General features: G+C 39.9%; 3 protein-coding genes across 11 annotated transcripts in view; 2 read left to right on the plus strand and 1 right to left on the minus strand.

Moving 5' to 3' along the window:
* LOC141004446 (ankyrin repeat domain-containing protein 13C) overlaps window positions 1-5,141 on the plus strand; it is a 29,694-nt gene extending 24,553 nt beyond the window's left edge. For all 3 annotated transcript variants that reach the window (XM_073475935.1, XM_073475936.1, XM_073475937.1), the window contains 4 exons: window positions 1,722-1,801; window positions 2,274-2,372; window positions 2,747-2,847; window positions 3,030-5,141. In XM_073475935.1, the coding sequence (XP_073332036.1) occupies window positions 1,722-1,801; window positions 2,274-2,372; window positions 2,747-2,847; window positions 3,030-3,160 (411 nt within the window). In that variant the 3' untranslated portion in view covers window positions 3,161-5,141. The remainder of the gene's footprint in view (window positions 1-1,721; window positions 1,802-2,273; window positions 2,373-2,746; window positions 2,848-3,029) is intronic.
* A 1,881-nt stretch (window positions 5,142-7,022) lies between these two features.
* LOC141004360 (uncharacterized) lies at window positions 7,023-15,439 on the minus strand. 7 transcript variants are annotated; one of them, XM_073475802.1, is made up of 12 exons: window positions 15,084-15,439; window positions 13,022-13,155; window positions 10,175-10,284; window positions 9,603-9,692; window positions 9,469-9,515; window positions 9,241-9,374; window positions 9,004-9,085; window positions 8,770-8,901; window positions 8,401-8,490; window positions 8,186-8,257; window positions 7,924-8,101; window positions 7,023-7,811 (listed from the first exon to the last, which is right to left on the minus strand). In XM_073475802.1, the coding sequence occupies exons 1-12, from the start codon at window positions 15,203-15,205 to the stop codon at window positions 7,605-7,607; spliced, it is 1,398 nt and encodes a 465-aa protein (XP_073331903.1). In that variant the 5' UTR covers window positions 15,206-15,439; the 3' UTR covers window positions 7,023-7,604. The 7 variants fall into 7 exon arrangements, with proteins under 7 accessions (XP_073331903.1, XP_073331905.1, XP_073331907.1 ...); XM_073475804.1 differs by having other exon boundaries at window positions 8,770-8,883; window positions 15,084-15,436; XM_073475803.1 differs by having other exon boundaries at window positions 7,380-7,811; window positions 7,906-8,101; window positions 8,770-8,883; window positions 15,084-15,436.
* Window positions 15,440-16,588: 1,149 nt separating this feature from the next.
* Window positions 16,589-24,279, plus strand: part of xxylt1 (xyloside xylosyltransferase 1) — a 29,182-nt gene continuing 21,491 nt past the window's right edge. The window contains exons 1-2 of the mRNA XM_073477244.1: window positions 16,589-17,058; window positions 18,784-19,418. Coding sequence (XP_073333345.1) covers window positions 18,882-19,418 — 537 coding nt within the window. The 5' untranslated portion in view covers window positions 16,589-17,058; window positions 18,784-18,881. The remainder of the gene's footprint in view (window positions 17,059-18,783; window positions 19,419-24,279) is intronic.

The following is a 24,279-nucleotide window of genomic DNA, read 5'->3' on the forward strand; positions in this document are numbered from 1 at the left end:
TTGTTTTTTGTCGACTCCCCTCGTTCATTGCTGGGCTTTGTCTCATTACAGTGTCCTCTGTTGTGTGTCAGTCTATTTACACTCTTGGAATCAGTGCCCACTCATGTTTAAAGTGGAAAAGCAGTGTTGTGTGTGAGCTGTGTGAGTGGGTGTCGACGTGGAAATAGTCTTTACTTCCAGCCCAGTGGAAAATGATCCTTGGGGGTGGGCGAGAGTGAAAATAAGCAGCTGCTGTGACGTAGCTGTGTTTACCACAGTGAGGGAGAGCAGGTCAGCCCGCGCCTGTGGACACAGAGAAGCCAGGGGGGCTTTCAAACAGGGCTCGACACTATTGATCACATGGATGAAGGCTAAAACCCCTGGTGCCATGGAATGACGGAGGGGCAGGACCGGCATACCAGCAGATCAGGGCCTACGCAGACTGTGTGTACACTGTCCTCATCACAACAACACAGCAGAGCTGTGTGAGAGAGCGGGCACTTCACCGGGCTGCTGCCCATCGTAAAAACACCAAAACATTTCTGTGATGGCTGCAGCGTTAAATGTTCGGTTTTGTTCACACTACAAACAGCTGACTCTGGGCACAATCAGGTGTCTCATCATCAACAAAAATTCTCCACATTATTCTGCCCTAGTTGCCTTATTTAACCACGGCTTACAAAGGAGTGGTCAGCTGGTTTGAATCGATTCTCTTTTTTCCCCTTGAACTTTGGCAAGAACAGCGAGTTCATTTTCAGAGAAAGTCAATTTTCGGTACAGAAAGGAGCTCATCCCAGTTCTAATTCAGGGTCAGCGAGAGCAGATTGTCTAATCTTAAAATACACTGTCACTGAAGGAGAACTCAGAGTTTATTCACCAAAGCTGTGGGAGATCTTTCAGTGTCCTTCTGTATGTACTGAATCCTTTGGCTGATAGATCCACCCATGATAGATTATGAGGTTGACGATGTCATGATGTGATTATGATGTGTTTTTTTCAGCACAGCGTAGGGTTGACTATATTTATTGTACATGTTCTGTTTGTCTTTCTTTTCGTCTGTCTGTTAGTCCTTTACTCCAGGTCTTAGCTGTAGATGTTTTCAAAATGCAACTTTTAGTCTTGAAGTAGTGAAGAAAGTACATATAAAAAAAGTAAAGAGCCACAAAAAATAAATGGTGAAATTGTTCATCCTCAATGTGTAAAGCAAACATCCATCTGGAGGTGTAAATAAAACAGACTACTCTGAGGTGATGTCTTCTACTTCTTTTCTTTCTCACTGTTCACTGCTTCATTTGTAGAAATGTTTGTGAAGGACAAAGCTGCTGGTCAGGGCAGTATGTAGTAAACTAGATGAAAGTACACATTTGAACCATGTGTCCAGTGTTTCTACAGATGACTAGTGGTGTACTACATTGTAGTAATACTGTAAAGTTAAACTGTATCTGTGAGGCCCAGGAGGCCAAACAGAGGTTACTGTAGTTTAGTAATGCACTGGGGCCCTCTAGTGGCCTGTGCTGTGATTTAATTTGTCTGTGGGAGTACCTAAAGAAGGGCAAGATGAACATAACGAGTCAAACTGTCTCTAAAGTAACTAATGCCAAAGTAGTGAAAGTATAATTCATTTCTTGGCAGCTCACAGATTCTCACATAATAATTGTGTCACGTTGGACCTTTTGTCTCTTTGTGTATTTAATTGTGGCAGAAGTTCAGTATGAGATCTGACTTTTTTTTCTGCCCTTCAGCCGGCGAGGAGGCAATCTCTAACCCCCCCATCACCAAACACTATATCCTGGGAAGAATACATCACAGCTGACAACGGAAAGTAGGTGTCTGAAAAAACGAAGGCTTCATTTTTAGGATTTTTCAGGGGAAACAGACCATTAAGGAGAAATAATGTCGCTGTAATTCATATACAGATTTGTCAATTGAATTTGTGATTGCCCCTCTTCTTAAAGAACCATTATTTTAGTTCCTCTCTTGAAAATAACAAAAAGTTAGAAACTAATCATATTTCCATGGTCTTCTTGCTCAGGTTTGAGGCAATATTCTAGATATTATTTAAGATTTTACGGAAATATTCACATGCAAACATCTGAGTATGAGTATGATTGACACAGAATGTGTATCTGCAGGTTGCAGAATATGAAGGACAGAAAGCACAGCAAGTTACTTCCATAACAAAAACTGAATTTCAATACTATGATTCATATGGCCGATTTCTGCATAATAACAAGCTGCAAGCCTTCATCATGAGATTACATCCTGACAGATTGTTGTTTCTCCCTCCTCTTCAGAGCACCTCATCTGGGAAGAGAGCTGGTCTGCAAAGAGAGCAAGAAAAACTTCAAAGCCACGATAGCCATGAGTCAAGACTTCCCTCTGGGCATCGAATCGTGAGTATTCCCTTTAGCTTGGCATCCAGACTGTTAATAAAAAGCAGGCAGCCAAAACTCCCTCCTGCTCTTTTCTCCTGGCATGTGCACAGTGGGGATAAAAAGGGAAGTTATTGATTTATGCAAATGACAGAAGAACTGTTGGAATTATTTATTTTCATTACATTTATTAAGAACTCTGGCTTTGTTTTTGTCTTTCTGTTTTTACATACACTGTGTTACAGTTCTATACTGTGTAGCTTAAGTTCATACTATTATCTTTTATCTTTAACCAGTAAAATGAGCCGTATATTTGTGTGCATTTCTGCCTAAGTGTTACCTGTCAGTAGTTTCTTGTCTGTAAACATCTGTTGGTTTTTTGTCTTCTCTTTCAGGTTATTGAATGTTCTGGAGGTGATTGCACCCTTCAAGCACTTTAATAAACTCAGGGAGTTTGTTCAGATGAAGCTCCCCCCTGGCTTTCCTGTCAAACTTGGTAAGCAGAGTCGAATAATTCAAAGAAGCATACAAAATAAATATAGGATCAGCAAACTAAAGGATGTGTTAATTGAAAGGTTTTTTTTCTCCTGTTCAAAGATGAAGAAAGAAAACATTTCAAAGCATGCCTGTAACATGTCTAAAGACCTAATTTGTCATTCTGCTCATGTCTCTCTGCAGACATCCCTGTCTTTCCGACCATCACAGCCACCGTGACATTTCAGGAGTTTCGTTACGACGAGTTCGATGAGTCCATTTTCACCATTCCCAACGAATATAAAGAAGATCCCAGCCGCTTCCCCGACCTTTAACTTCTCAGCTGGAGCAGGAGACGGAAGTGCAAGAAGGCGACACAATGCTACAAGACAAACTTTTTGAATAACAAAAGGAAAAATTGAGGGAAAAAATATCGGTAATCTTTTCTTGACAATTTGTGGATTCTATTGCACATCCCGACCCCGAATACAGATGGCAACAAGTCGTGGTTGACATGACGGGACTAAAACGGTGCCGTAAGAGCTGACAGAGGCCACAGTGGCACATTTCCTCACGTTAGCAAAGTGTTTTGAAGCGTAGTGTTGCAGGTTCTTACTTTCACCTTCAGATTGAATCCAGCAGCCGAGGCGGGAAGTAACTTGAAGCTGAGAGTGTGAAACTCATCAGTGAAGGCCAGTGAAGTTCAGACAGGTGACAGAAGAGCAGGTGAGTTACTGTAAACGGGGTATAAGTAGTAGACACACAACCAGTTCAGTTGATGCTATGTATGTATGTATGTATGTAAGTAATGTTTATAAAGGGAATGTTTTTAACTGACTTGTAGTAAAGCACTGATATTACTGAGTTACACGTTTGGGAGGAATTCCACCAAAAGAAAAAACTTTTTAGGTTCTTTTTCCTGCTTAAGTAGACTATAATAATTCTGTCCTTTTTTTTTTACATTCATTTCTTTAACATGATCAAATTTAGAAATATTCCCAAAGATGTAAACACTGATAACAAAAAAATCAGTTTTAAAATGTTAAGTGAAGTGGCTTCTTTTGTAAGTTAAAAACCTAAAAATCAGTTTTTGCTGAATTCTCCCTAACTCTGCACATTGTAAAAATGTGTGTGTACGTCTGAGTGTGTGTGTGCCTGCGCGCGTGTGTAACATTGATCTTCATGGGCATGGAGTAGCATCACTGAACTTTTGGGCACTATTTAGATCCACTACGGCCACTCGTCATTCAGCGGAGTTTATACGCACTCATTTTAATTCCTGCATTTGAAATTGCAATTTTTATGGTACCACAAAGTTTTCTCTTTGTTTGTTTGAGTGGCAGCGAGTGTAAGCTCTGATGTCTAAGCCTTTTGTTTCTAACTACACCTTTATAAACTATGTAACTAACTGTAAGATCATGCTAAAAGAAGCAAACTGGGGATTGTAAAGGAAGTAGATATTAGGGAATGAATGAATGACAACAACATTTATGCCATTTTTACACACAACGAAGACCAGGCTTTTCCCCTGCACAGTATGTAAATACAGGTTTGTCTTTTGTGTTATTTTCTTATTCTTTGTGCCGATGAGTTTAAGATGTCCTCTGCAAGAAGAAGAGTTGTGGATTTTTTTTTTTTTTTTATGTAGCGTCTTCATGAGTTAATTTGAGAGTTAATTGGTTTGTAACATGGTGGCAGTTGCTATTTTTGTACATACTTGTCATGTTTTAAAGAAAGAAAATGAATCTCTTAATTCTCCTGTCATTATTTCCCCCCTCACTATTTGTGATGAACCTCCTCTAGATGTGTGGAACAATCAATCACTTCCACAGGGTGAAAAGCACAACGCACTGAGGTTCGTCCAGAAATGGGTTCTGTACAAGCCCATGAGGCGTTCATGGACGCTGGGAAAGTTCATTTCGTAAGGGGGGTGATAGTTCATGAGCTTTGAATCATGTTGTTGTGCTCATGTTTGTTAACTTGCATTCTGCTGGAGTTTAAAATGAAGGTGTGCTAGACAGATACGGTGGTTCAAATTGTTATAAGTACAATTTGCTTATTTACGTCCATAATAGTGGCAGTTTAACCAAATACAGTTCATTTTTCACATTATGGGCAAGAGCAGCTACTGAGACCGTGCCTAATCACCTACACTACACTTTATTTCATGCTCCTTCCTTTCTTCAGCTGCTTTCATCTTCCATGTTTTATGTAGGAAGTTCATCATTCATCTACATGTCCGTTGTACAGTTGTATAAGTCTGCGACACTATTTTCATAATAAATGTACTCAAATAAAAACGTCACATATCTAACAGTTTGGGGTCCATGTTCTTTCACGCTCATAACTCTGGAAACCTTAAAACTGAAGGGAAGAGATCGACATTTTGAGAAATGTGCTCACTCGCTTCTAGCAGAGGTGAACGTTGTAATATCTGTCCACTATGGAGCTACAGCTGATTGTCTTCATTTCTTCTTCATTTTATGTATTGTGTTTCTAACTCGAGCCTGGTTGCTGTTGTAACTTCCGTTGTGTAAATAAAGTTTGTATCTAAAAAAACTAGTTAGGCGGCGGCTAGCTAAACTAGCTCTCTCCAACATTAACAAAGACGTTTACCGATCGTGCGTTTAAAGCTCACTATTTAACATGTTATATTGCTTGTTTATCTGTACAAAAGCAAAACCATAAATGTGTAAAAACCGACAAATTCACCACTTTAACCGTGGTAAAGGAGGTTTATACGTTCAGCGGCTGCTAGGCAACCAGCTAAGACTCCCGGAAGTTGTTAGCGGAAGCGATCAATCATAATACAACGCTTGAATTGTCACCATGCTGTCTGTGTAAGCAAATAAACTCAGTCTTCACAGTTCAACGATGATTTTTATCGCCAAAAGCACACGCATTTTTACTTAAACTATAACTCCTCTTAATCTGGGTTTACTTGTCAACATACGCCGTCATTCATTTGGATGTTTTTCATACACTCTCACAGTTCCACCCTTTCCTCTTTGTTTACTCACAAGATTATACACATTTTATACACGATTATTTTCTTAATCGCGTTAACAATAGTAATAATAAAAAAAACAATTACACCCATTTATTAGAATCGATTATCCATATGCATTTATCACATGTGGATAAGAACAAAGCCAAAATGTCTTCCACAGCTTACTCTTTATCCCTCCAGGTAGTTTTGATGCTCATCACCATGCTTTGGTAAAGCAAACAAGATTCAGTCTTTGGTAACTATTGTCTTCATTGAGGTTCACATGAAGCACATTCCATCAAGGAGACAGTTCATTACCTTCAAAGGTAACAGGCACATTCCACTGCGGGCATGTTCAAAGGATAAGTTCACCCCCATGTCGGTGGAAAGTCAGGTGAAATTTCATGATCTGCAAAACATTTCTGTAGCTTCATAGTAATACAGTGTAGCAGCATGAGCCTAAACAACTGAGGTGGATGGGGACTTGTTTTAAACTGACAAACAACCATAAATGGCTCCATACAGCTTGTGGGGTGTAATCCAAGTCTATGAAAGCCCTAAATTCCCAAATTGTTTAGAAAAGACCTCATTTACAACCTTTTTTATAAAATAACTCTCTGGGCATCATGGGGGGGCAGTCGTTAGCGCTATCCCCCCAAAGCTAGAAGGTCCTCCCAGGGCACTCTGGCTTTCCCCCCACAATCCAAAGACATGGATTCTGGGTTAGGGTTAGTGGAAAATGGAAAGACAAGTTCATCGATTACTCTTAAATTGCCTGGAGGTGTAAATGTGAGCATTAACATTAGTACACTCCTTATCTATAGTACGCGGGCAAGCTTGACCACAAACTGAGGGTGAAAATTTGTAATCGATTTGGGATCCCATGGCTTCCAGACTTGGATAATGCCCGACAAGCCGTATGGAAGTTTTCGGAGTCCCCATCTACTTCTGTTGTCAAGTACAATGCTGCAATGCTGTTTTGCTGGGAAGCTCCAGAAATGTTTTCTGGACAACAAAACTTAACCTGACTTTCCATCAGTATGGGGGTGAGTAAATAAAGACTGAATTTCCATTTTTGAGTGAATGTATCCTTTAAGCAGCTGCCAAGCGACCAGCTAACCAGTTAGATAGCTGCAGAAGCGGCTAACCGCGAAGGTACTTCCCAAAATGTCAGACAATTCAAAGTTTCATTTCAATGACACATCAAGTTGACAGTTTGACCCAATTTTATTAGTTTCCTTTGGAAAACCTATTGCAGACAAAGTATTTCATTGCAACAACACATTTCAATCTACAGTGTACACTTACAAAGGGGTGTAAATAGATAGGTCAGCTGAAACATGACTTGGTGCATTACAATTAAAGCAAAAATGGCTCAGCAACCAAAAAATGACATGTAGTTGTTGCCAAGTGGTGACTAACGGTCTGAATGAGGGAAGGACTCGATCCTGACTCGTAAAATATTTACATACACAACATTTGGAAAATGCTGTGTATTCTACTGTCAGGAAGTTTAAACACAAAGGCAACAAAAAGAAAAATCAACAGGATCTTAAAAAAGTACAGTAATGACAATTTAAAACCAGGTCTCATGTTATTCAGATTTTAGTTCGTCTTTACAAAAATGATTTGACTGCTTTCCTTCTACACCCAGTCCCCTCCGCAATGCTTCTACAGTTAAGACAACAAATCTTTTTTACTTTAAGTGATCAGGCACGGACATGTTGTGGCCTATATTAAAAATATAAAAGAGGACAGTGGAAAGATAACACGGTCGGTTTGGGATGTTCTTAGTCGCTCATCTCCATGTCTTCCTGATGGTGATCGTCTCCATTCAGCTTGGACTTTTTGGGGATTTGGCCCTCAGATCTCTCCATCTCCTCTTGGCCTTTGGGGGATGACGCAGAGTCAGAGTCGCTCTTCCTCTCATCTTCATCCTCCTCGCCTTCTTTTTCACTGTCATAACCTTGCTCCTCTTCGTCGTAATCCCGTGTCACCTGTCAAGACAATTTGTTTGTTACAAAGACTTTAGAGGCTGTCCACGTTTTTGCATTAGCTCCATGTTCTTAGCAAAATCACGATTGTAGTCACCTTCTGATCTGAACGCACCTTAACGTCTCCTTTCTCACTATCAGACTTGCGGTCTCGATCTCGTTCCTTGTCTTTGCTCTTCTTCTTCTTACTGGTGGAGCGTTCTCTTTCATCTCTGCTGCGGTCCCTGTCCTCCCTCCTCTCTCTGTCCCGGTCCTTCTCACGCTCCTTGTCCTTCTTTTTCTCTTTCTTGTGACTGAACATGACAAATACATCATTTTTAAGTTGTTGTCCTAAAAAATATGAATTAACTTCATGTAAAATGCACATGACAACTCACCGTCTTGGCGATGGAGACCTGGACAACTTCCTCTTCGGGGACCGAGATGCACTTCGGCTTCGTCTGTGCCTCCTAGGACATAAAGGGAGAGATTCATTTTTAAAAATGACTTATTTGCTGTTGTAAATATAGCAGAGCCTCAACATTATTTGAAAGAAGGTGCAGCTGCTGTGACCAGCATGTTTCACCATTACACTGTGCTCAGACCCACTCACCGACTTATGCTTCGAGACCTCCGGGCACTGCTGTAGCTCTTGGGAGGCGTCTTTGACCTTTTCTTAGACTTTTCCTCCTTCCTCCTGTCCCTGATCAAGACAAGCAAGATCAACAATGTTAGCAAACAGCAGTACAGTGCAGGAAACAGGGGAAGCTTTGCTGAGCAAGGCATCTGAGTCAAAGTAGAACTGTTCAGCATCATTGTTACAAAACTGGATGTACTAGCAGATCTTTTAAGTTTTTGCAAATGATTGTGTTTATTAGAAAGAGCCACATCACTTCACTGCCAGCCACATGTGGTCAAGAATAAAATCAAGTAAAAAAACATTAGCTATTTTGGTCCCCAGGACAATGAGTGAGATACTGACCTAGATCTACTGCGGCGGCTTCTATCCCGGGAGTGAGACCTCCTCCTCCGTGGACTCTTGGACCTCCTCCTACTCCTTGAATGGGACCGTCGCCGAGACCTGCTCTTCGAACGTCTGCCAAAAGTAGCATGTCTTAAAATCATAACAAGTTATTACCAGAGAATAAATACAGAATAAAGACCACATCTTATATTGCTGATTCACAGACTGAATTTGTCATGCACTAGTCTTTACCTGTGTCTTGAGCGAGAGCTGGACCGCCTGCGCCGTGACCTGGAACGGGAGCGGGAATGTTTGCGTTTGTCGTCCTTCTTATCTGCAAAAATGATGACAAAAGGTAGATATTTACTACCAGGTTGGAGACTTATTGTTCACAAATATTCCACAGCCGACTGAAAGCTAGATTAAAAACACTCATCACTCATGATGTTTTCACTCATCATAAAATACAATAAAAAACAGAGCACTCACTTCCTGGTTCAATAGCTGCAGAAATGAGAGACTGAGCCTCTCGGACTCTCTTCATGGCCTCTTCTATCTCCTTATTTGATGCATCAGTCTTCAGCCCTGGATTCAAGTTCAGTCCAGCCGCTAATGGATTCAATCTGAAAGAGCCATCAATTATTTAGATTTTTCCTCAAAAGAATATTTAAAATCATTGGACTGCAGAGATGAAGAGCGCATAGAAGTTTCTCTTACTTGGGGTCCATGGACTGCATGAGCTTCAGGAAGTCTGCAGAGAGAGCCTGGAGAAGATACAAGAAGGATATCATCATGAAAAACAATTTGTTTTAACGTGCAGCAACTATGAAGGAGACTGATCGAGTGCTCACCTGTGGGTTCATGTTAGGTCCCGGCATTCCCATAGCAGCCATTTGCTCCATGTTGGGAGCTCCAAGACCTCCAAATGGCGTCCCTCCCATCTGAGATAACAGACACGTGAACTTAATTCATTATCTATTCACCCCCATGTCGGTGGAAAGTCAGGTGAAATTTCATAATCTGCAAAACATTTCTGTAGCTTCACAGTAATACAATGTAGCAGCATGAGCCTAAACAACTGAGGTGGATGGGGACTTGTTTTAAACTGACAAAACAACCATAAAGGGCTCCATACAGCTTGTGGGGTGTAATCCAAGTCTATGAAAGCCCTAAGATCCCAAATTGTTTAGAAAGGACCTCATTTACAACCTTTTTTATAAAAGAATAACTCCCTGGGCGTCACGGGGGCGCAGTCGTTAGCACTTCCATTAAAATGGAACTTATTCTGAGTTAGAGACACTTCATCTACAGTTATTTGGACACGATTAACACTATTAACAACAAGACCCTATTTATTAAGTGCTGTTAAGGCACGCAAGACTTGCAAAGATTATAAATATTATATAAGCTTTTTAAAACTCACGCTTGCCAGAGGATTGGGTGTTGGGAGAAGGCCTCCTCCAGGCATCATTCCTGCCACGGCATTGGCTGGAGCGAGCAGCGACATAGCTTTAGATTCATCAGGAATGACTCCTGGAGAAAAACAGCAACATTTCAGTCCATGCTCCAAGCAAACATCAATAAACACTCAGACAAGACTTGCAGACAAGCCACCTCAGTCTAACTACTCTGTAGTCAAAAAATAATAAAAAATCCACTGTTTGTCTTGTCTGTAAATCTTGATCCCTCACTTTTTTGTGAAAGTATGATTGTAGGATTAGCAGCTATGAGTTTAAAAGTCACAATACACACTGTGGTCAACACTGCCAAGATTTTATCACCTGTACTTGTTTTTTAAGTCATGAACCAAACGTAAGCAAGCACAGCCAGTTGTCCCGTGGGATGTGCTCTCAACTTTCATTAGATGTTTTATGAACAAGCGACTCGCGCCGGCTGCTTCGCTATAAAGCACACAAAAACATTGAGATACAGAAAACAAAGTTCATGATTTGGTTGTAGACACAAGGTTACATTTCAACATCACTTACCATTACCAATACAAAAACAGAAAAGGTTCAGTCATATTACCTTTTCTGGGCTTTTGCTGGTGGTTACTATGTACAATTCCACCACAAAAAGAAACTTACTTGGCAACCAGATAAAGTGCTGCTAACAAGCTACAGTACTGCTATGTTTTAGCCAACAGTTTGTCACTAAAAACACTAAACAATGTCAAAGATAAACTGCACTAAACAGTCAAAGGCTATAGCCAGCAAATCTGTGATAAAATCGTGAAAAATGTGCCCAAAGCTGAAGAAAAACCAAACAGTAAAATCAAAGGGAAAATCTTATGGAGATGATCGTCCATGGTTGTGCAATCTGAAAACAGGCTATTTTTGTAATCTGACACTTTACATTTTAAAAAGGGGGGAGAGAGAGAGAGGGGGAGAGAGAGAAAGGGAGAGAGAGAGAGAGAGAGACATACACACATGCGCGCACACACACACACAACAGAAAGGACACTTGAGAAACGGGATAAGGCTGCAGAAGACAAAACTGTTGGTGGCATTTTCAGCAGGGCCTGGTATATAGGGCTGGCTGAACCAGGAAAAAGAACTGTAAAACACAACAACAAAAGAAACACCACTGTTAAACGTGAGAGTCACTCAACTCTTTCAGAGTCATGTGTGGAGAGGGTCAATAAAAAAATGCATTTTTACTGCAACATCAAGCAGAGGCTTAAACTACGTTTATCTCTTGAGTGTTAGTGATAATTTGGAAACAATGCACAGTGTAAAATGATACAAGGCTTTGGCGCATGAAGCAAGTAAATGCCAAAGGCAGTTTGTGTGCTTATCATGATTAATAATCAAATTATGTTCTAATTAATTTCCACCACATCTGATGACAGTAACTGTGTAGATGATGGCACACACCGTCACAATCTATTCTAGCATGCACAGCTGATTAGTTCATCTATCCTGCATGCTTTGTGCTTGGTGTAGGGATGTCCCGAACATTTCCTCCCCATCTGAGCCATTTAATATGAGGTTTCTGCCATCACCAAGTCCTGCCCCACTATTTGTATTTTCTCTTGAAATCTTAGCCTCATCAGGCCAACACTACGTTTGATAAGGCAGTCCTGCTTGGATGCGTTTGGTGACCCACTCTGAAGTACATCCATGTCGGTGTTTTCACTTATTTGGCTGATTAGACCTCTCCTCCTCTTTTGCTTGATTCTCATCTCCCTCACTCTATTGCTAAGTTTTGTTGCACCTGTTAGACCCACCACAGTCCCGCCCAACTTAAATCTAATCAGCCAGTAACCGAAAACACTAGTGTGCATGTGCAGGGTCTTTCTAGAGTTTCCTAATGTTGCACATAATATCAATGGACAAAGGACTGTCAGTGTGGATCTGTTATGGCAGCATATTTTGATGGTTACAATGCGCAACCTCACCGCTAGATGCCATTAAATCCTACACACCGGGCCTTTAAACGGTTTGTTTTCCTGCAGATCTTTTAGCGGTATACAACACCTACAAAAGGTGTCATTTAATCTGCATGTTGTCAGTGCAGATGTCATTAACTGAAACTGAATTGTTGACGTTCATTGGTTCAAGCACAATGAGACATTTTGACAACTGGCGAAACCAGAGTGCAAAGGTGAAAATATAAACAGAGGATCAGAACTGGTTCAAGCTTCAAGTCCACACCAATCGGCCTCTATAATCTGCTCGGGGCATCCCTAATTTGGTGCATACCTTCTATTCGACATACATTTTATTCGAAAAATCTTAAAATCCTTTGAACATGTGAGGAATTGAGATGGCCTGCACCCTCTCCCCCACCCCCTCATTTTGCTTAAGAGTTGTGTGGCAGTAATTTTTTTTATTTTTTTATAGAAAAGATGCCTTGAACATAGAGAAAAAAATAATGAGTTAATATTTTACTGCAGAACAAGAGAGAGAAGGGGGCTTGCGAGTCTGGTGCCATTATTTTTTCTAATCTCCTGATGGCAGCAGAGGACCACTTTCAGCCAGCAAGGAAGGGGCTCTCTGCAAATGACTTGTCCACTATGAAAACCACAACACAAATAACAGAGAGAGAAGTTTACAGCTAGATTGTAAGACATGGACACAAATGTACATTTCCCTTTCACATACCTAGAAATGCCAAGCACAGAAAAGCTTAGCTAATTTTGCTTGGTCAGAAAAAACTCACAATGGCTCAGATAGTGCTTGCAATTCTAGTAAAACAACCTACACACATTGTGATGTATGTTCAGAAATAGCCGTGTGAGTGAGACACGAATAAATGAAACACCCACCTTCAGCAAAAGGGACCACAATCAAGGCTCTGTCCACGAAGACGGTGTTCGTCAGGTGTTGGGAAACTCCCACCGATTCAGACTCAAGGAACTTTACAAAACAGACACGTGAAGTCACAGGCAAGGGAGAGTCACTGGAAAAAAATACAGATATGTTGTGCAAAGAATACAAACAAGGAGAGCCAACATGCCTTCTTCAAACTGAGTTTGTGTCCCCAGGGACAGCTAAGCTAATAATGGACTATGGACTATACAATCTTGTCCTCTGCCGAGACCAACAAGGTGTCTTATTAGACATATCTGTTGTTGTGTTGTCACAACTCTCATCGACAATCTGTTGAAGAGCAAATGTCATAGTCAATCACTTTATCTATATTCCCACTGGTTGCCTTCCAGTTAAACTAGGATTGAATTAAGTTCTTGTTACAGTCCTTGACATGTCCTACCTGCTGAGACGCCAGGTGTTACTCGATAGAGGGGGATACAAAGGAGAGAGTAATCATTTCCTAATAAAGTGTGTGTGTTGCAGTCATTTAGTAGCACCCCAAGTAGGATGAGGGTACTGACAACAGGAAGTCACTGACAACATTAACATTGAATTACACTACTCAAAATTAGTTTGGGATTATCGGGATACTTGATTATTTATTCTGTGACATCTGAATTTTTATTTATTTTGCATTTATTTTTTGTCCCCCCCAAAAATGAGACACATTTCATTTGACTTTTATTGCATTTTCATGCACATGCATATATGCATCCATATCCCTAACTAATTTTGAGTAGCGTCATTTGTTTTTCCAATTGGTAGAAATAAGCATTTACACCTAGGTCTGCAGTGATTTATTTACATTATTGATTAATCTAACAATTACTTTTCCAATTAATCAATTTTTAGTCTACAATATGTCAGAAAAATGCACAGATGATTTAATTTAAAATGATGTTAAACAGAAGTGCAAAAAAGCTTCAACAGGCTTACGTTTACCTTTTTCAATGCTGTAATCTAACTGACAAGTTGACCGGTTTTCACATTCATTTATAAAAAAAAATAAATATTTGGCACTTTGTTCAGTTACTTAATAGGGGTAGACCGATTATCGGGCCGATATTCAGCAGTTTCCAACTATTTGTATCAGTGCTTTTTCTGTCAGATTGCCAGTAAAACAAACTAATTTAAAAATTTGCTACTTTGGCTCTGATGCAGCATCCTCACACACAATTTCCCACCCACAACAATATCTGATTGACAACAAACCAGAGTTAACAGCCTATAAAAACGTGCAGAGTAACTAGTAACTAAAACTATCAAATACGTACTGTACTCCTCTCTGTAGTGGAGAGGAAGTATCAAGTAGCAGAAAATGGAAATACTCAAGTACCTCAAAATTGTACTTAAGAACAGTACTTGAGTAAATTGTACTTAGATTTATTTCATCACTGGTTGCTGATAATTTTGACACAAAGAGTTAAATTTTTTCTGCAATATCGGCCCCACATATTGGTTTTCAGTCTCTTGGTTTCTAATAATCGGTAACGACCCTGAAAAGGCCACATCTGTCCACCCCCATTACTTCTATCTGAAGAATTACCACTTTGTTTTCTTTCATTTGGAGGCCAACCAATGACTCAAATCAAATAAACTTAATACACATAGGACAAAACAACAAACCCAACCTTTAGCTTAAGTCCTAGCATTTTCCTTGATAACGTTTACAGACTTAATCAATTAAAAGATCGCCGAAGCTGTTGCGATTAATTATCTCTCCACATGTTCGTCGGCTAACAGCTTCGGTGGTAATGTTCTGAAAGAATGAATTTAAATCTGTGCTAAACGACCAGCATAAACACACAGCAGGAGGATAATCAATAACATTATACGTCCCTCACGCCGGAACGTTAACGTTGAGGGGAGTGACCGCTGCTGCTGCATTCACTGAAGGCGCGGGCAAACGTTATTAGCATTAGCATGCCGTGCAGCGAGGCCTACTCAACACTACAGGCCTCAAGAAGAGCCCGGCGAGAGACAACGTTTTACCCACTGAAAGTTCACAATACTCACTCAGGTGGAAACAGTTTGAGCTCCTCTATGTTTCCGAGGAATCCAAAGAGAGTCCTCATTTGTTCGGATGTTGTGCTCGGGGACACATTTGTCACCTGAATGACGTGCGTGTTGGAATTCATTTTCGCGAGTGCTAATCAAGCTAGCTAGCTTTACGCTAGCAACGTGCCTGAATATAAAACAAAAAAGACGAGCTAAGTAACGTTTACGACCGAAATAACATCAAGCGAACACAAAAGCTAGCATTGTTAGCTTTGGTGGAAGGTGTTCGACATTTGCTGCGGACGAGAACACAACGGCCGCGAGCAGAGAGCAACAATGCCGCTGCCCAAAATGTCGTGAGGCAGGGATGCTGCGTTCACGTGCAGTCTGAAAGCTCGTACTTAGGAAATTTGGCCTCGCAATTATGGAGGATCACAAGTGTTGCGGAAATAGTAATAAAGCATTTAACTAATTGCACAATAAATATAGGCATTAATAAATTGGTTTACAAATGAAAGTATTAATCTATTAATAAATAGACTAAATTACAACGTAATTAATTATTTGATATTTTGATGGGCAATAAAAAGAGGAATTAAAAATAGAATTTACAAATGAAATATTAATCCATCAATAAAGAGTTCAAATTAACAGTCAATATATACTATGGCTATTAAATAAACATAGTGGAGTAAAAGTACAATTTTTTTTTCTAAAATGGTATGAAAGGGAAATACTAGGAAATCACCCCAAAACTTAATTTTAGTACGATACTAAATACTTTGTTACTTTCAACTATAAACTTTAGGCCTACGTGAAGCAACAGAAAAAATGACATAGATGAGAAACTGTGTATCATATGTGTAGTTTATGAATATGATCCAGTGTTTATGTTATTATGTTTTCTGTTTTTAACTATAATGGAAACTATATACAGTATAATTGCTGGTGTAGAAACAACCTGACTGACTATTTGACATACAGAAATATTTTTTTGTTCTTAAATGCTGAGTAAGTTTACACGTGTAACTCAAACTGTAGAATATTAACCTCTGGCAAAGAAAAAGATCTACAAGGGCTCGTTTACCCCAAATACAATTTATGTAATCAACCAATTACAGGTAACTTAAAGATGAGAGTGTAAGATGAACACTATGGTTATGAATGCACTGACAGTTGTAAAGTTGAGAGATCTTTGTTTTATTGATGTGATGTGTCTTGTTTTCGTTTATCATCCTGTGGACATGTTTGTCTTTGTATTTTCCTGGGTGAGACCAGAGACTCAGAGATTCCTGCTGGTTGGACAATAAAGTTATTCTATTCTTCTATTTTATTCTCAATGAACTACGACAAAGAACGGACCAAAAATAAGGAAATCGATGATAAGATTAAATTAATTTAGGGCCAAGTCTCAGACATTTCTGAATCGTTAAAATTCTAACTGCCAATTGTCCAACTGTACCAGAAGGCAGCATGGGTCGGAATACGGCTGACATCACAGTGGGTGTGGCTAAAGTTGCGTCACAGTATTTTGTTGCTAGCTAGTGGTTTCTGCAAAGAGGCTTTTCGGCGTTTTTCTTCTCGAAATCTCAAAGCCGTGCACATACCGTCATAAATTAAGAGGCGCACACGCATGCAGAGCAACATGGGTATTCTTAAACAGTCAAACAGCGCCGTGCTGCGTGCTCGGGTTTAACAAACAGCAGCGGAGGACAACTCAACGACACACGTCTCGGCGCAAAGTCGTCGCTTGCTAACTTAGCATCCTCGTTTGCAGCTGGCATGTCAACAGGTTGCTCCAATGTTTCTCACTGCAGAGATTTCAATCACAGAGAATCCAAGGAGCGTTAACAGTGTCGGTAAATTTCAGTGTGACGTTTGCTAACGTGCTGTTGCATGAAGTTGAGGATTTACTGACGTTAACGACTCGGGGCAGCATAATCCCCGAGCAAGCTGTCAAGATGCAACTGCAGAGATCGACAACATGAGACGGGCAAGTTCCTTATTCTGTGAAGATAAATGATATTTTATGTGCATGATAGCAATGCGATTTTAGACACGGTACGCGTCAGTGTTTAGGGTCCAACATGGGCATGAAATGTATGGAAACACTGCCTGCAGAGCTCTGGGAAAGCCTTATTAAAGGCAATATAATATATATAGAGAGAGACACAAGTGTTAGTGGCAAGCTGGGAGTACTACATAAAACATTAAAGGAGCACATGTGTAAAAATACCACAATTAAACCTTTAAATTGCCCAGTCAAGGAAGATGATGGTACTGGAATAATGACAGGAAGAGAGAGAGGTGGTTACCCAGCAGGACAGGCACTTTGATTTTGGTGGCACTGAACAACATTTTGCTTGTGGCCCCCACACACTGCTTGTACCTGAATGAACACACACTAGGGGTAGACCCATTATCTGCCCTTGCCGATGATTGCAGCTGTAATTCAGCATTTTTTGATTACTAGTATCAGTGATTTTTTTTTCGTCAGGTTGCTAAAAAAAATAAACTAATTAAAAAATGATGAAGGTTCTCAGTCATCCAGGTCATAGAAAATCTAGGTGCTGTATCGTAGGCGACTGGACTTGTTTCAGTTTCTTGAAGACGTGTCACCTCTCATCCAAGAAGGCCTCTTCAGTTCTAACTAACTGGAGGAGTTGGCTGGCTTTTATGTCAAACTGGAACGACCGTCTTTGAACAGAGTTGGTGGCCTAATACATTACTTATCACCCACCTACAATGCTGTACTGAGTTCTCTCCCCAGACAGCTTAACAACCATTCACACCTGAGCTCAGGTAGCCCTAGCAACCCACATGAAGGCCGGTTGGGTCAACGACCCACAAGTGGCCCCAAGGACTCTGAAACTCAGAGCTCACACGTGACATTAACGACTCTGTAAGGTCGCACCCACACAGAGTGTAAAAGCCTGCAACTCCTCTCCAGTTAGTTAGAACTGAAGAAGCCTCTTGGATGAGAGGTGCAACGCCTTCAGCAAACTGAAACAAGTCCAGTTGCCTACGATACAGCACCTAGATCTAATTAAAAGTTGTGCTACTTTGGTTTTGATGCAATATCCTCTCACAAAATGTCCCCTCCCCTCTAGCGTTGCAAGAAAAGTTGGCAGCCTTTCTATATATGAACTTATATTAGCAAGCAAATGGCAAGAAATCAAGCTTGTTCTAATGAAAAACATCCCAGAATCAGCATAATGCAGTTATTGCCAGTAAACCAGGTTTAATTTAACTATGGCTTTGTTCTGTTTCATTCAAACAAAAATTTTAATTTCACAAGACAACTACCAGATTCATTCACTCATTCATCCTGTGTCATTCTTTCAGTATTCAGTTTTCCTGTGAAAGTGTTTCTGTTTGGAGCCGTTTGTGTGATGTCATTCGGTTCATCAAATAACTCCAACAGTGTCGCTGCGTTACCATGGCTATGCACTTGAGTGTTCTTGAAGTGAGGGTGTCGACTGAACACCACAAGCAACACAGTCACACTCATTGTGTGGCCCTACATGGCTGGCCCTGTTACCCACAGTTAAAACAAGATGGATTAAATTGGCTTTGATTTTTGAAAACAAGCGTTTATGGGGAGCATAAGAAAAAGAAAAACTATCCTAAATGTTTTTTGATAAAATTCACTCGCTAAATAATACCTGGAATTGTTTTTAAGTTGACCGTGTCTAAATGAGTGTCCTTTCTCTTACAGGAAAATGTTGGACCAAAAATAACTATGAACTAGAAGGACACCGAATGGTGAATATTTTCCAATGTCGACTCCCATTCTCATGACACCAGCAGGGAGATATGGGCATCCTCAGACTGGTAGCCAGAATCATGGGTAGGATCAGTACTTTCAGGTCCTATCAGTTTGTGCTTCTCCTGGCCGCTGCACTCGCTGTCGTAGCTTTTTACTACTTTGGCTCAGAGAGGCAGAACTTCTCCAGCACCACAAAGAGGATCAAGCAGAGCCAGGCCAGCCACAACACCAACAGGAACGATGCAGACCTGACCGTGGACACCGGGCTCTCACAACCTGCTGGATCTGAGGAGCAAGGAGAAGAAGAGCGCAATGTGGGCGAAGAGAGCGAGGGATTTGGGTCCAAGACAGGGGACGGTGATGATGGTGTCCATCGCTACCACGCGCTCATGATGTTCACCAAGGTGGACAAGAGCCGCAGCCTGCAGGACAAGTTCAGGGTGGCCATGTTGTCTATGGTTAAACACGGACGCTTCCTGGAAGGAGAGGTGTTGGTGCTACATTTTGTGAGTGACCCGGCCAGCAAAGACGTGGGAGAGAGGATGCTGCAGGAGTTTCTCCTTGATGCAACGTTCAAGTATGAGGTAGGCAGTCTGAACCCTAAGTGTTTGCACGGTACCATAGCTCGGTTATCTAGAGGCCTCCTCCATGAGAAAAACCTGTAGGTGCTGTTTAAAGTTGAAACTCATGGGGGCAGTGTTGGTCTTCCATATCAGTCCCTCACTAATGGGGATACCCTCCTCCCCTACTGTGTCCTCCCTGCCAAAACAGAGAATTATGTCCCCTCTTTGTTGCTCTTTCTGTTGAATGCAGTGTCCTGCTCCGTCTTTCCTCCTTTGTATTCTACTCAGACCACAAGATCATAAACTTGTTTACAAATTACTTATCCCTTTCCAAATCCCCATCACCATTCCTCTCAGGAATGTCTCATCATGGACAACATCTGGTGTGGATGTTGCAGCTCTGTATTAGCTCAGGCTGATCTCATGCCTGCTTTGGATTGGTTGGAGGTTTGCTCAGCTTGGCATCTTGGCAGTTTTCTGAGCCTGTTGGTCTGATTGCTTCGTGTTCATTTCACTCTCTGAACTCAGACTAAGGTCAAAGTCTTGGAGGAGCACAGCTGAAGTGTGTAATATAAAATACAGGACAAGTTTACTGTTCAGGTCTGACATGTGATGGTGGTGCTGTAAGACACCAGTATTAAATAGATCAGCTGTGTTACCAGGGTGCGACCAGACGAAATTGCTATGCAGAGATGGTCCCCCCGTCCACCCCCTCTTTTAACGTATGATTGAGTCAATACTAGTAGTTGCTCTGTGTGTAACTGTTAAAGATAGCCAAGATACACACTTGTAGGACATTTGTTTGGGTAGAACAAAGTATTGGCAGTATTGGCAAGGTCTCGGGGAGTCATAGAAAGACATATTACATATAGAATTGATTGATTGACGTTACATTTTTGGGAATATTTACTAAATCCGTCATAAAAAGCATAACTTAGAAGCAGATTGTTGCCGTGGAGATACAGTGTAGATATTGTGAGGTATATCAAGTTTAGAGGAGATCACTCCATGTTTATAGACCATCCTAATGACAAAGTTGTGCAATGCATTGCAACTCAAGTGTACATAGCAGGGCCTGACGAATACTGGAGTGGATTTTATTTATTCTTATTCTCTTCTTTTTTCTTATTAGAGCCAGATGACAAATCTGTGAGGTCTTTACTGGCTTTTTGCAGATAAAATATGTACTGATGTGTATCTCAGTTGATAAGTGACTAGGCTTGAAGTAATTCAGAAACAGTGTCACTATTACATCGTTTGTTCACAGGAAAGGAACGGACATGTAAAATGTTCACTCAGTCACTAGCTTGGTCATAATTCCTTAAAAAAATTAATCTAAAGGATCCATATCAAGATGGTTTGTTCATGTTAATTAAATTAAACCAGTGCAACCAGTATAAAAAGTTAGTCTGGAGCCCTGTATTACATTATTTGACGTTTTAAATTGATAAACACTGTATCATCATCAAAAATCCAGTATTGGTCAGGCTTTAATGTTAAGGGTTCCTTACATTTAGGTATTAAAGAATTGTGACAAAGAGGTATCTCAACATATTTTTTGGCTATTGGGTGTGTATCATGAACCATTCTGGAACTAAAAATCCTATTTTAAAGGGCCGGTCTATCTGTACTGCTACACTGAAGTGTCTATTACTCACCAGCTTACATATGCGCTGATGCCAGTGTATCTGTGATAAGCTGATACTTGCTGAAAATATCACTGTTGAAGTATCAGTCAGGCTCTAGTTGGTACATTGTGGCCCAGGGATGGATTGTACCAACAGGCTGCACACACAGTGTTTTTTTCATGGCATCATTCCAGACCAGCTGCTTTTACACATCAATGGTTGAGATAATGAATCGTGGAATTTCATGTTCTGACACCACTGACACAAGTACAGCCACTGTGTCCCCAGTGTCTCTACAAACAGGCACAGAAGTCCTGCCAAAGCTACAGATGGGATGGGGACTCCCGAGGGGCTGACGGAGACGGTGCACAGAGCATGTTGACATCCATATCTGCTCGTCATGAGCCTCACTTCTTTTAATTATTCATCTTAGAGGGGGAATGAGACAGCAGTTATGCAAGATTTTTAGCCTCCATCACTTCTCGCCACTGGTAAATTCAGTGACCCACTTGACATTCGCAACAAACAGCCCGCAGAGTCGCACTGCCCAGAGGCTGTGCTCGTTACCGCTGACCAGCATTAACACAGCAACACACAACATCTTTCTGCACTTATTGCTCGATGAAATGTTTCACTTGCATGTAATTTTAGGAGTGCTGTAACACTACCTGAAGTACATTAACAAGCTCCACTAAATACAAAAACAATGGTACATGAAAGGGATAGAATCATGTTGTTCGGATGGCCTTTCGAGGCTTTAGGAACGTGTATGTGGATCCACAACCACATTTTTCCCTTCTCCTCTAAAGTGAATGTCCTTGCTAAAAGGCACTCTGTGTCGAGCAGCTGTTCTGACTGTACTTTGTAAACTTTTATCTTGTCCTTGTCCTTGAATATATTAAAGGGTTTTTATTTAAAAACCTGCCCACACAAAGGCAATAAATGTTGTTAATAGTGAAACGTCTAAATAAAAGGACGCTGTCGTTTGAAGGTTATGTGCACAAACAGCTTTTCCTGGATATATTTTTCAGTCTGTATTCGAGTGTAGTCGGGCTTAAACACATCGATTTCTCATCCTTTGTCCAGTACAAGTTATGGTAAGCAAGCAAGTCAAAAAAGGACATTTTGCTCAGTACTATTTCAACAAACTGTTCAGTGACTGCCAAACATGTCCAGCCGCTGAAGTCAAGTATGTGCAGCTGGTTTTGTATGTGAACTAATAATATCACTTCGCCAAACACACTGAATGCCAAAAGTATCAGAAATATGGATAACAGAACATTTTTCATATTAGGACTGGAGAAACAATGTTGTTTGGCCACTTGGCGCTTGTCAATTTGTCCAAAAATGTGTGATCTTTGAAAAGTTTGTTTAAACATTTAAATGTTAAGCAGGAGCCTGTACGCAAAATATAATGTTCTTCAAACTTAATCAGAAGCTTTTTGTCACATCCCTTTCCCAATCAACAGCTGCTTCTCACACATGTATTTGTATTCGACTTCTTGGTAAAGGGTGGGTCCTTTTACTTGTCCCACACAAACCACAGATCCTCAGCATAAAATAGTAACTAATACTTAGCTTCTTTAAAGCTTCTTTTTTGTGTGTTCAAGCATCAGTTTTCAAGGCAACTCAGTCAGTGAACTCCTCTGGTTCTGGTGTCTTTTATTAAAGAAAAAGCTGCAGGAGCGACTGTTACATTTAATGCTTTTTTAAAATCAATTTAAAAAAAAAAGACCTATTAAAGTAATCCTTTGTGTGGCACAGATAAAAATACATGACTGTTGGTTGTCTTTTAAGAGCTACAATAGTGAAATCATAGCTGCTAACATGACAAAACTGTGTCACACACAAAAAAAAAAAAAAAAAAAATATATATATATATATATATATATATATATATATATATATATATATATATATATATATGTATATATATGTATATATGTATATATATGCATGTGTATATATATATATATATGTATATATATATATATATATATATATATATGTATATATATATATATATGTATATATATGTATATATATATATATATGTATGTATATATATATATATGTATGTATATATATATATATGTATGTATATATATATATATGTATATGTGTATATATATATATATATATATATATATATATGTATATGTATATATATATATATATATATATATATATATATATATGTATATGTATATGTATATATATATATATATATATATATATATATATATATATATATATATATATATACACACATACATACATATGAGAGAGAGAGAGAGTTACAGTTAGATGTGGGTAGGCTCCCCAAATAAACTGTATGCATACATATGCATACCTGTGTGGTCAGTCCATCTTTAAGGCCTTAGAAATACTCCCACAGAAGTCTTCCCTGTGTCTTTATATGTAGTTATTATATTACTTGCTGTTGGCCCTGTTTTTCTTTTTTTTTTTAAAAACTGATCTCAAAAGAGACACAGTAAGAGTCTTTTGTAACTATTTCATCAACACATCAATTGTTGAGTAAATTACACTGTGTTAGAAATGTCTAAAGCTAATTTCTAAAGATCCTGTTACATTATTTATTGTGAGCAGCTGGGGAAGTAGTAAAATTACGGTTGAGCTGAGTTCTCACCATCAATTGTTAATGGAAACATTACAAAACAGTTCCAGAAATACACACGATATAAAAGGTGCATCAGGTTTGTCTGTCTTCAACTGATTTTCATTGTTATGTTGAAAACGAGTCGCCCCATGTTGTGTTCAAGGGACAGTTCCCCCACAAAACCAAAATACATATGTTCCCTCTTACCTGTAGTGATATTAATCCCTCTAGATTGTTTTGGTGTGAGTTGCCCATTTTTTGGAGATATCATCTGTAGAGCTGTCTGCCTTCTCTCAAATATAATGTAAGTAGATGGCACTCGGCTTGTGCTGCTCAAGAATAACGCACAGCACTTGTTGTGAGCAGTTTCATTGAGTAGCTGTTTTCTTTCGTATCATAGCGAGAATGAAGTGTGCATCTACTCACCGACGGGAGGCTAGCTAACTGAGCTAAGTTAGCTAGTTAATGTTACAGCTCAGCCGAGAAGGACACCGTTAATTTTTGCTTTACATCCCACTACTTCATGAGCATTAACCTCTCGTCCATGAGCAGATGCAGGTTTCCTTCTGCGTGTTGTTGTGGATGTAGTTTGGTAGAAAGAAAATAGCTGACATTAAGTTGTTGAGTTTTTTTA

Source organism: Pagrus major, chromosome 11 (genome assembly GCF_040436345.1).
Source record: "Pagrus major chromosome 11, Pma_NU_1.0".
In the NCBI taxonomy this organism is placed as follows: Eukaryota; Metazoa; Chordata; class Actinopteri; order Spariformes; family Sparidae; genus Pagrus; species Pagrus major.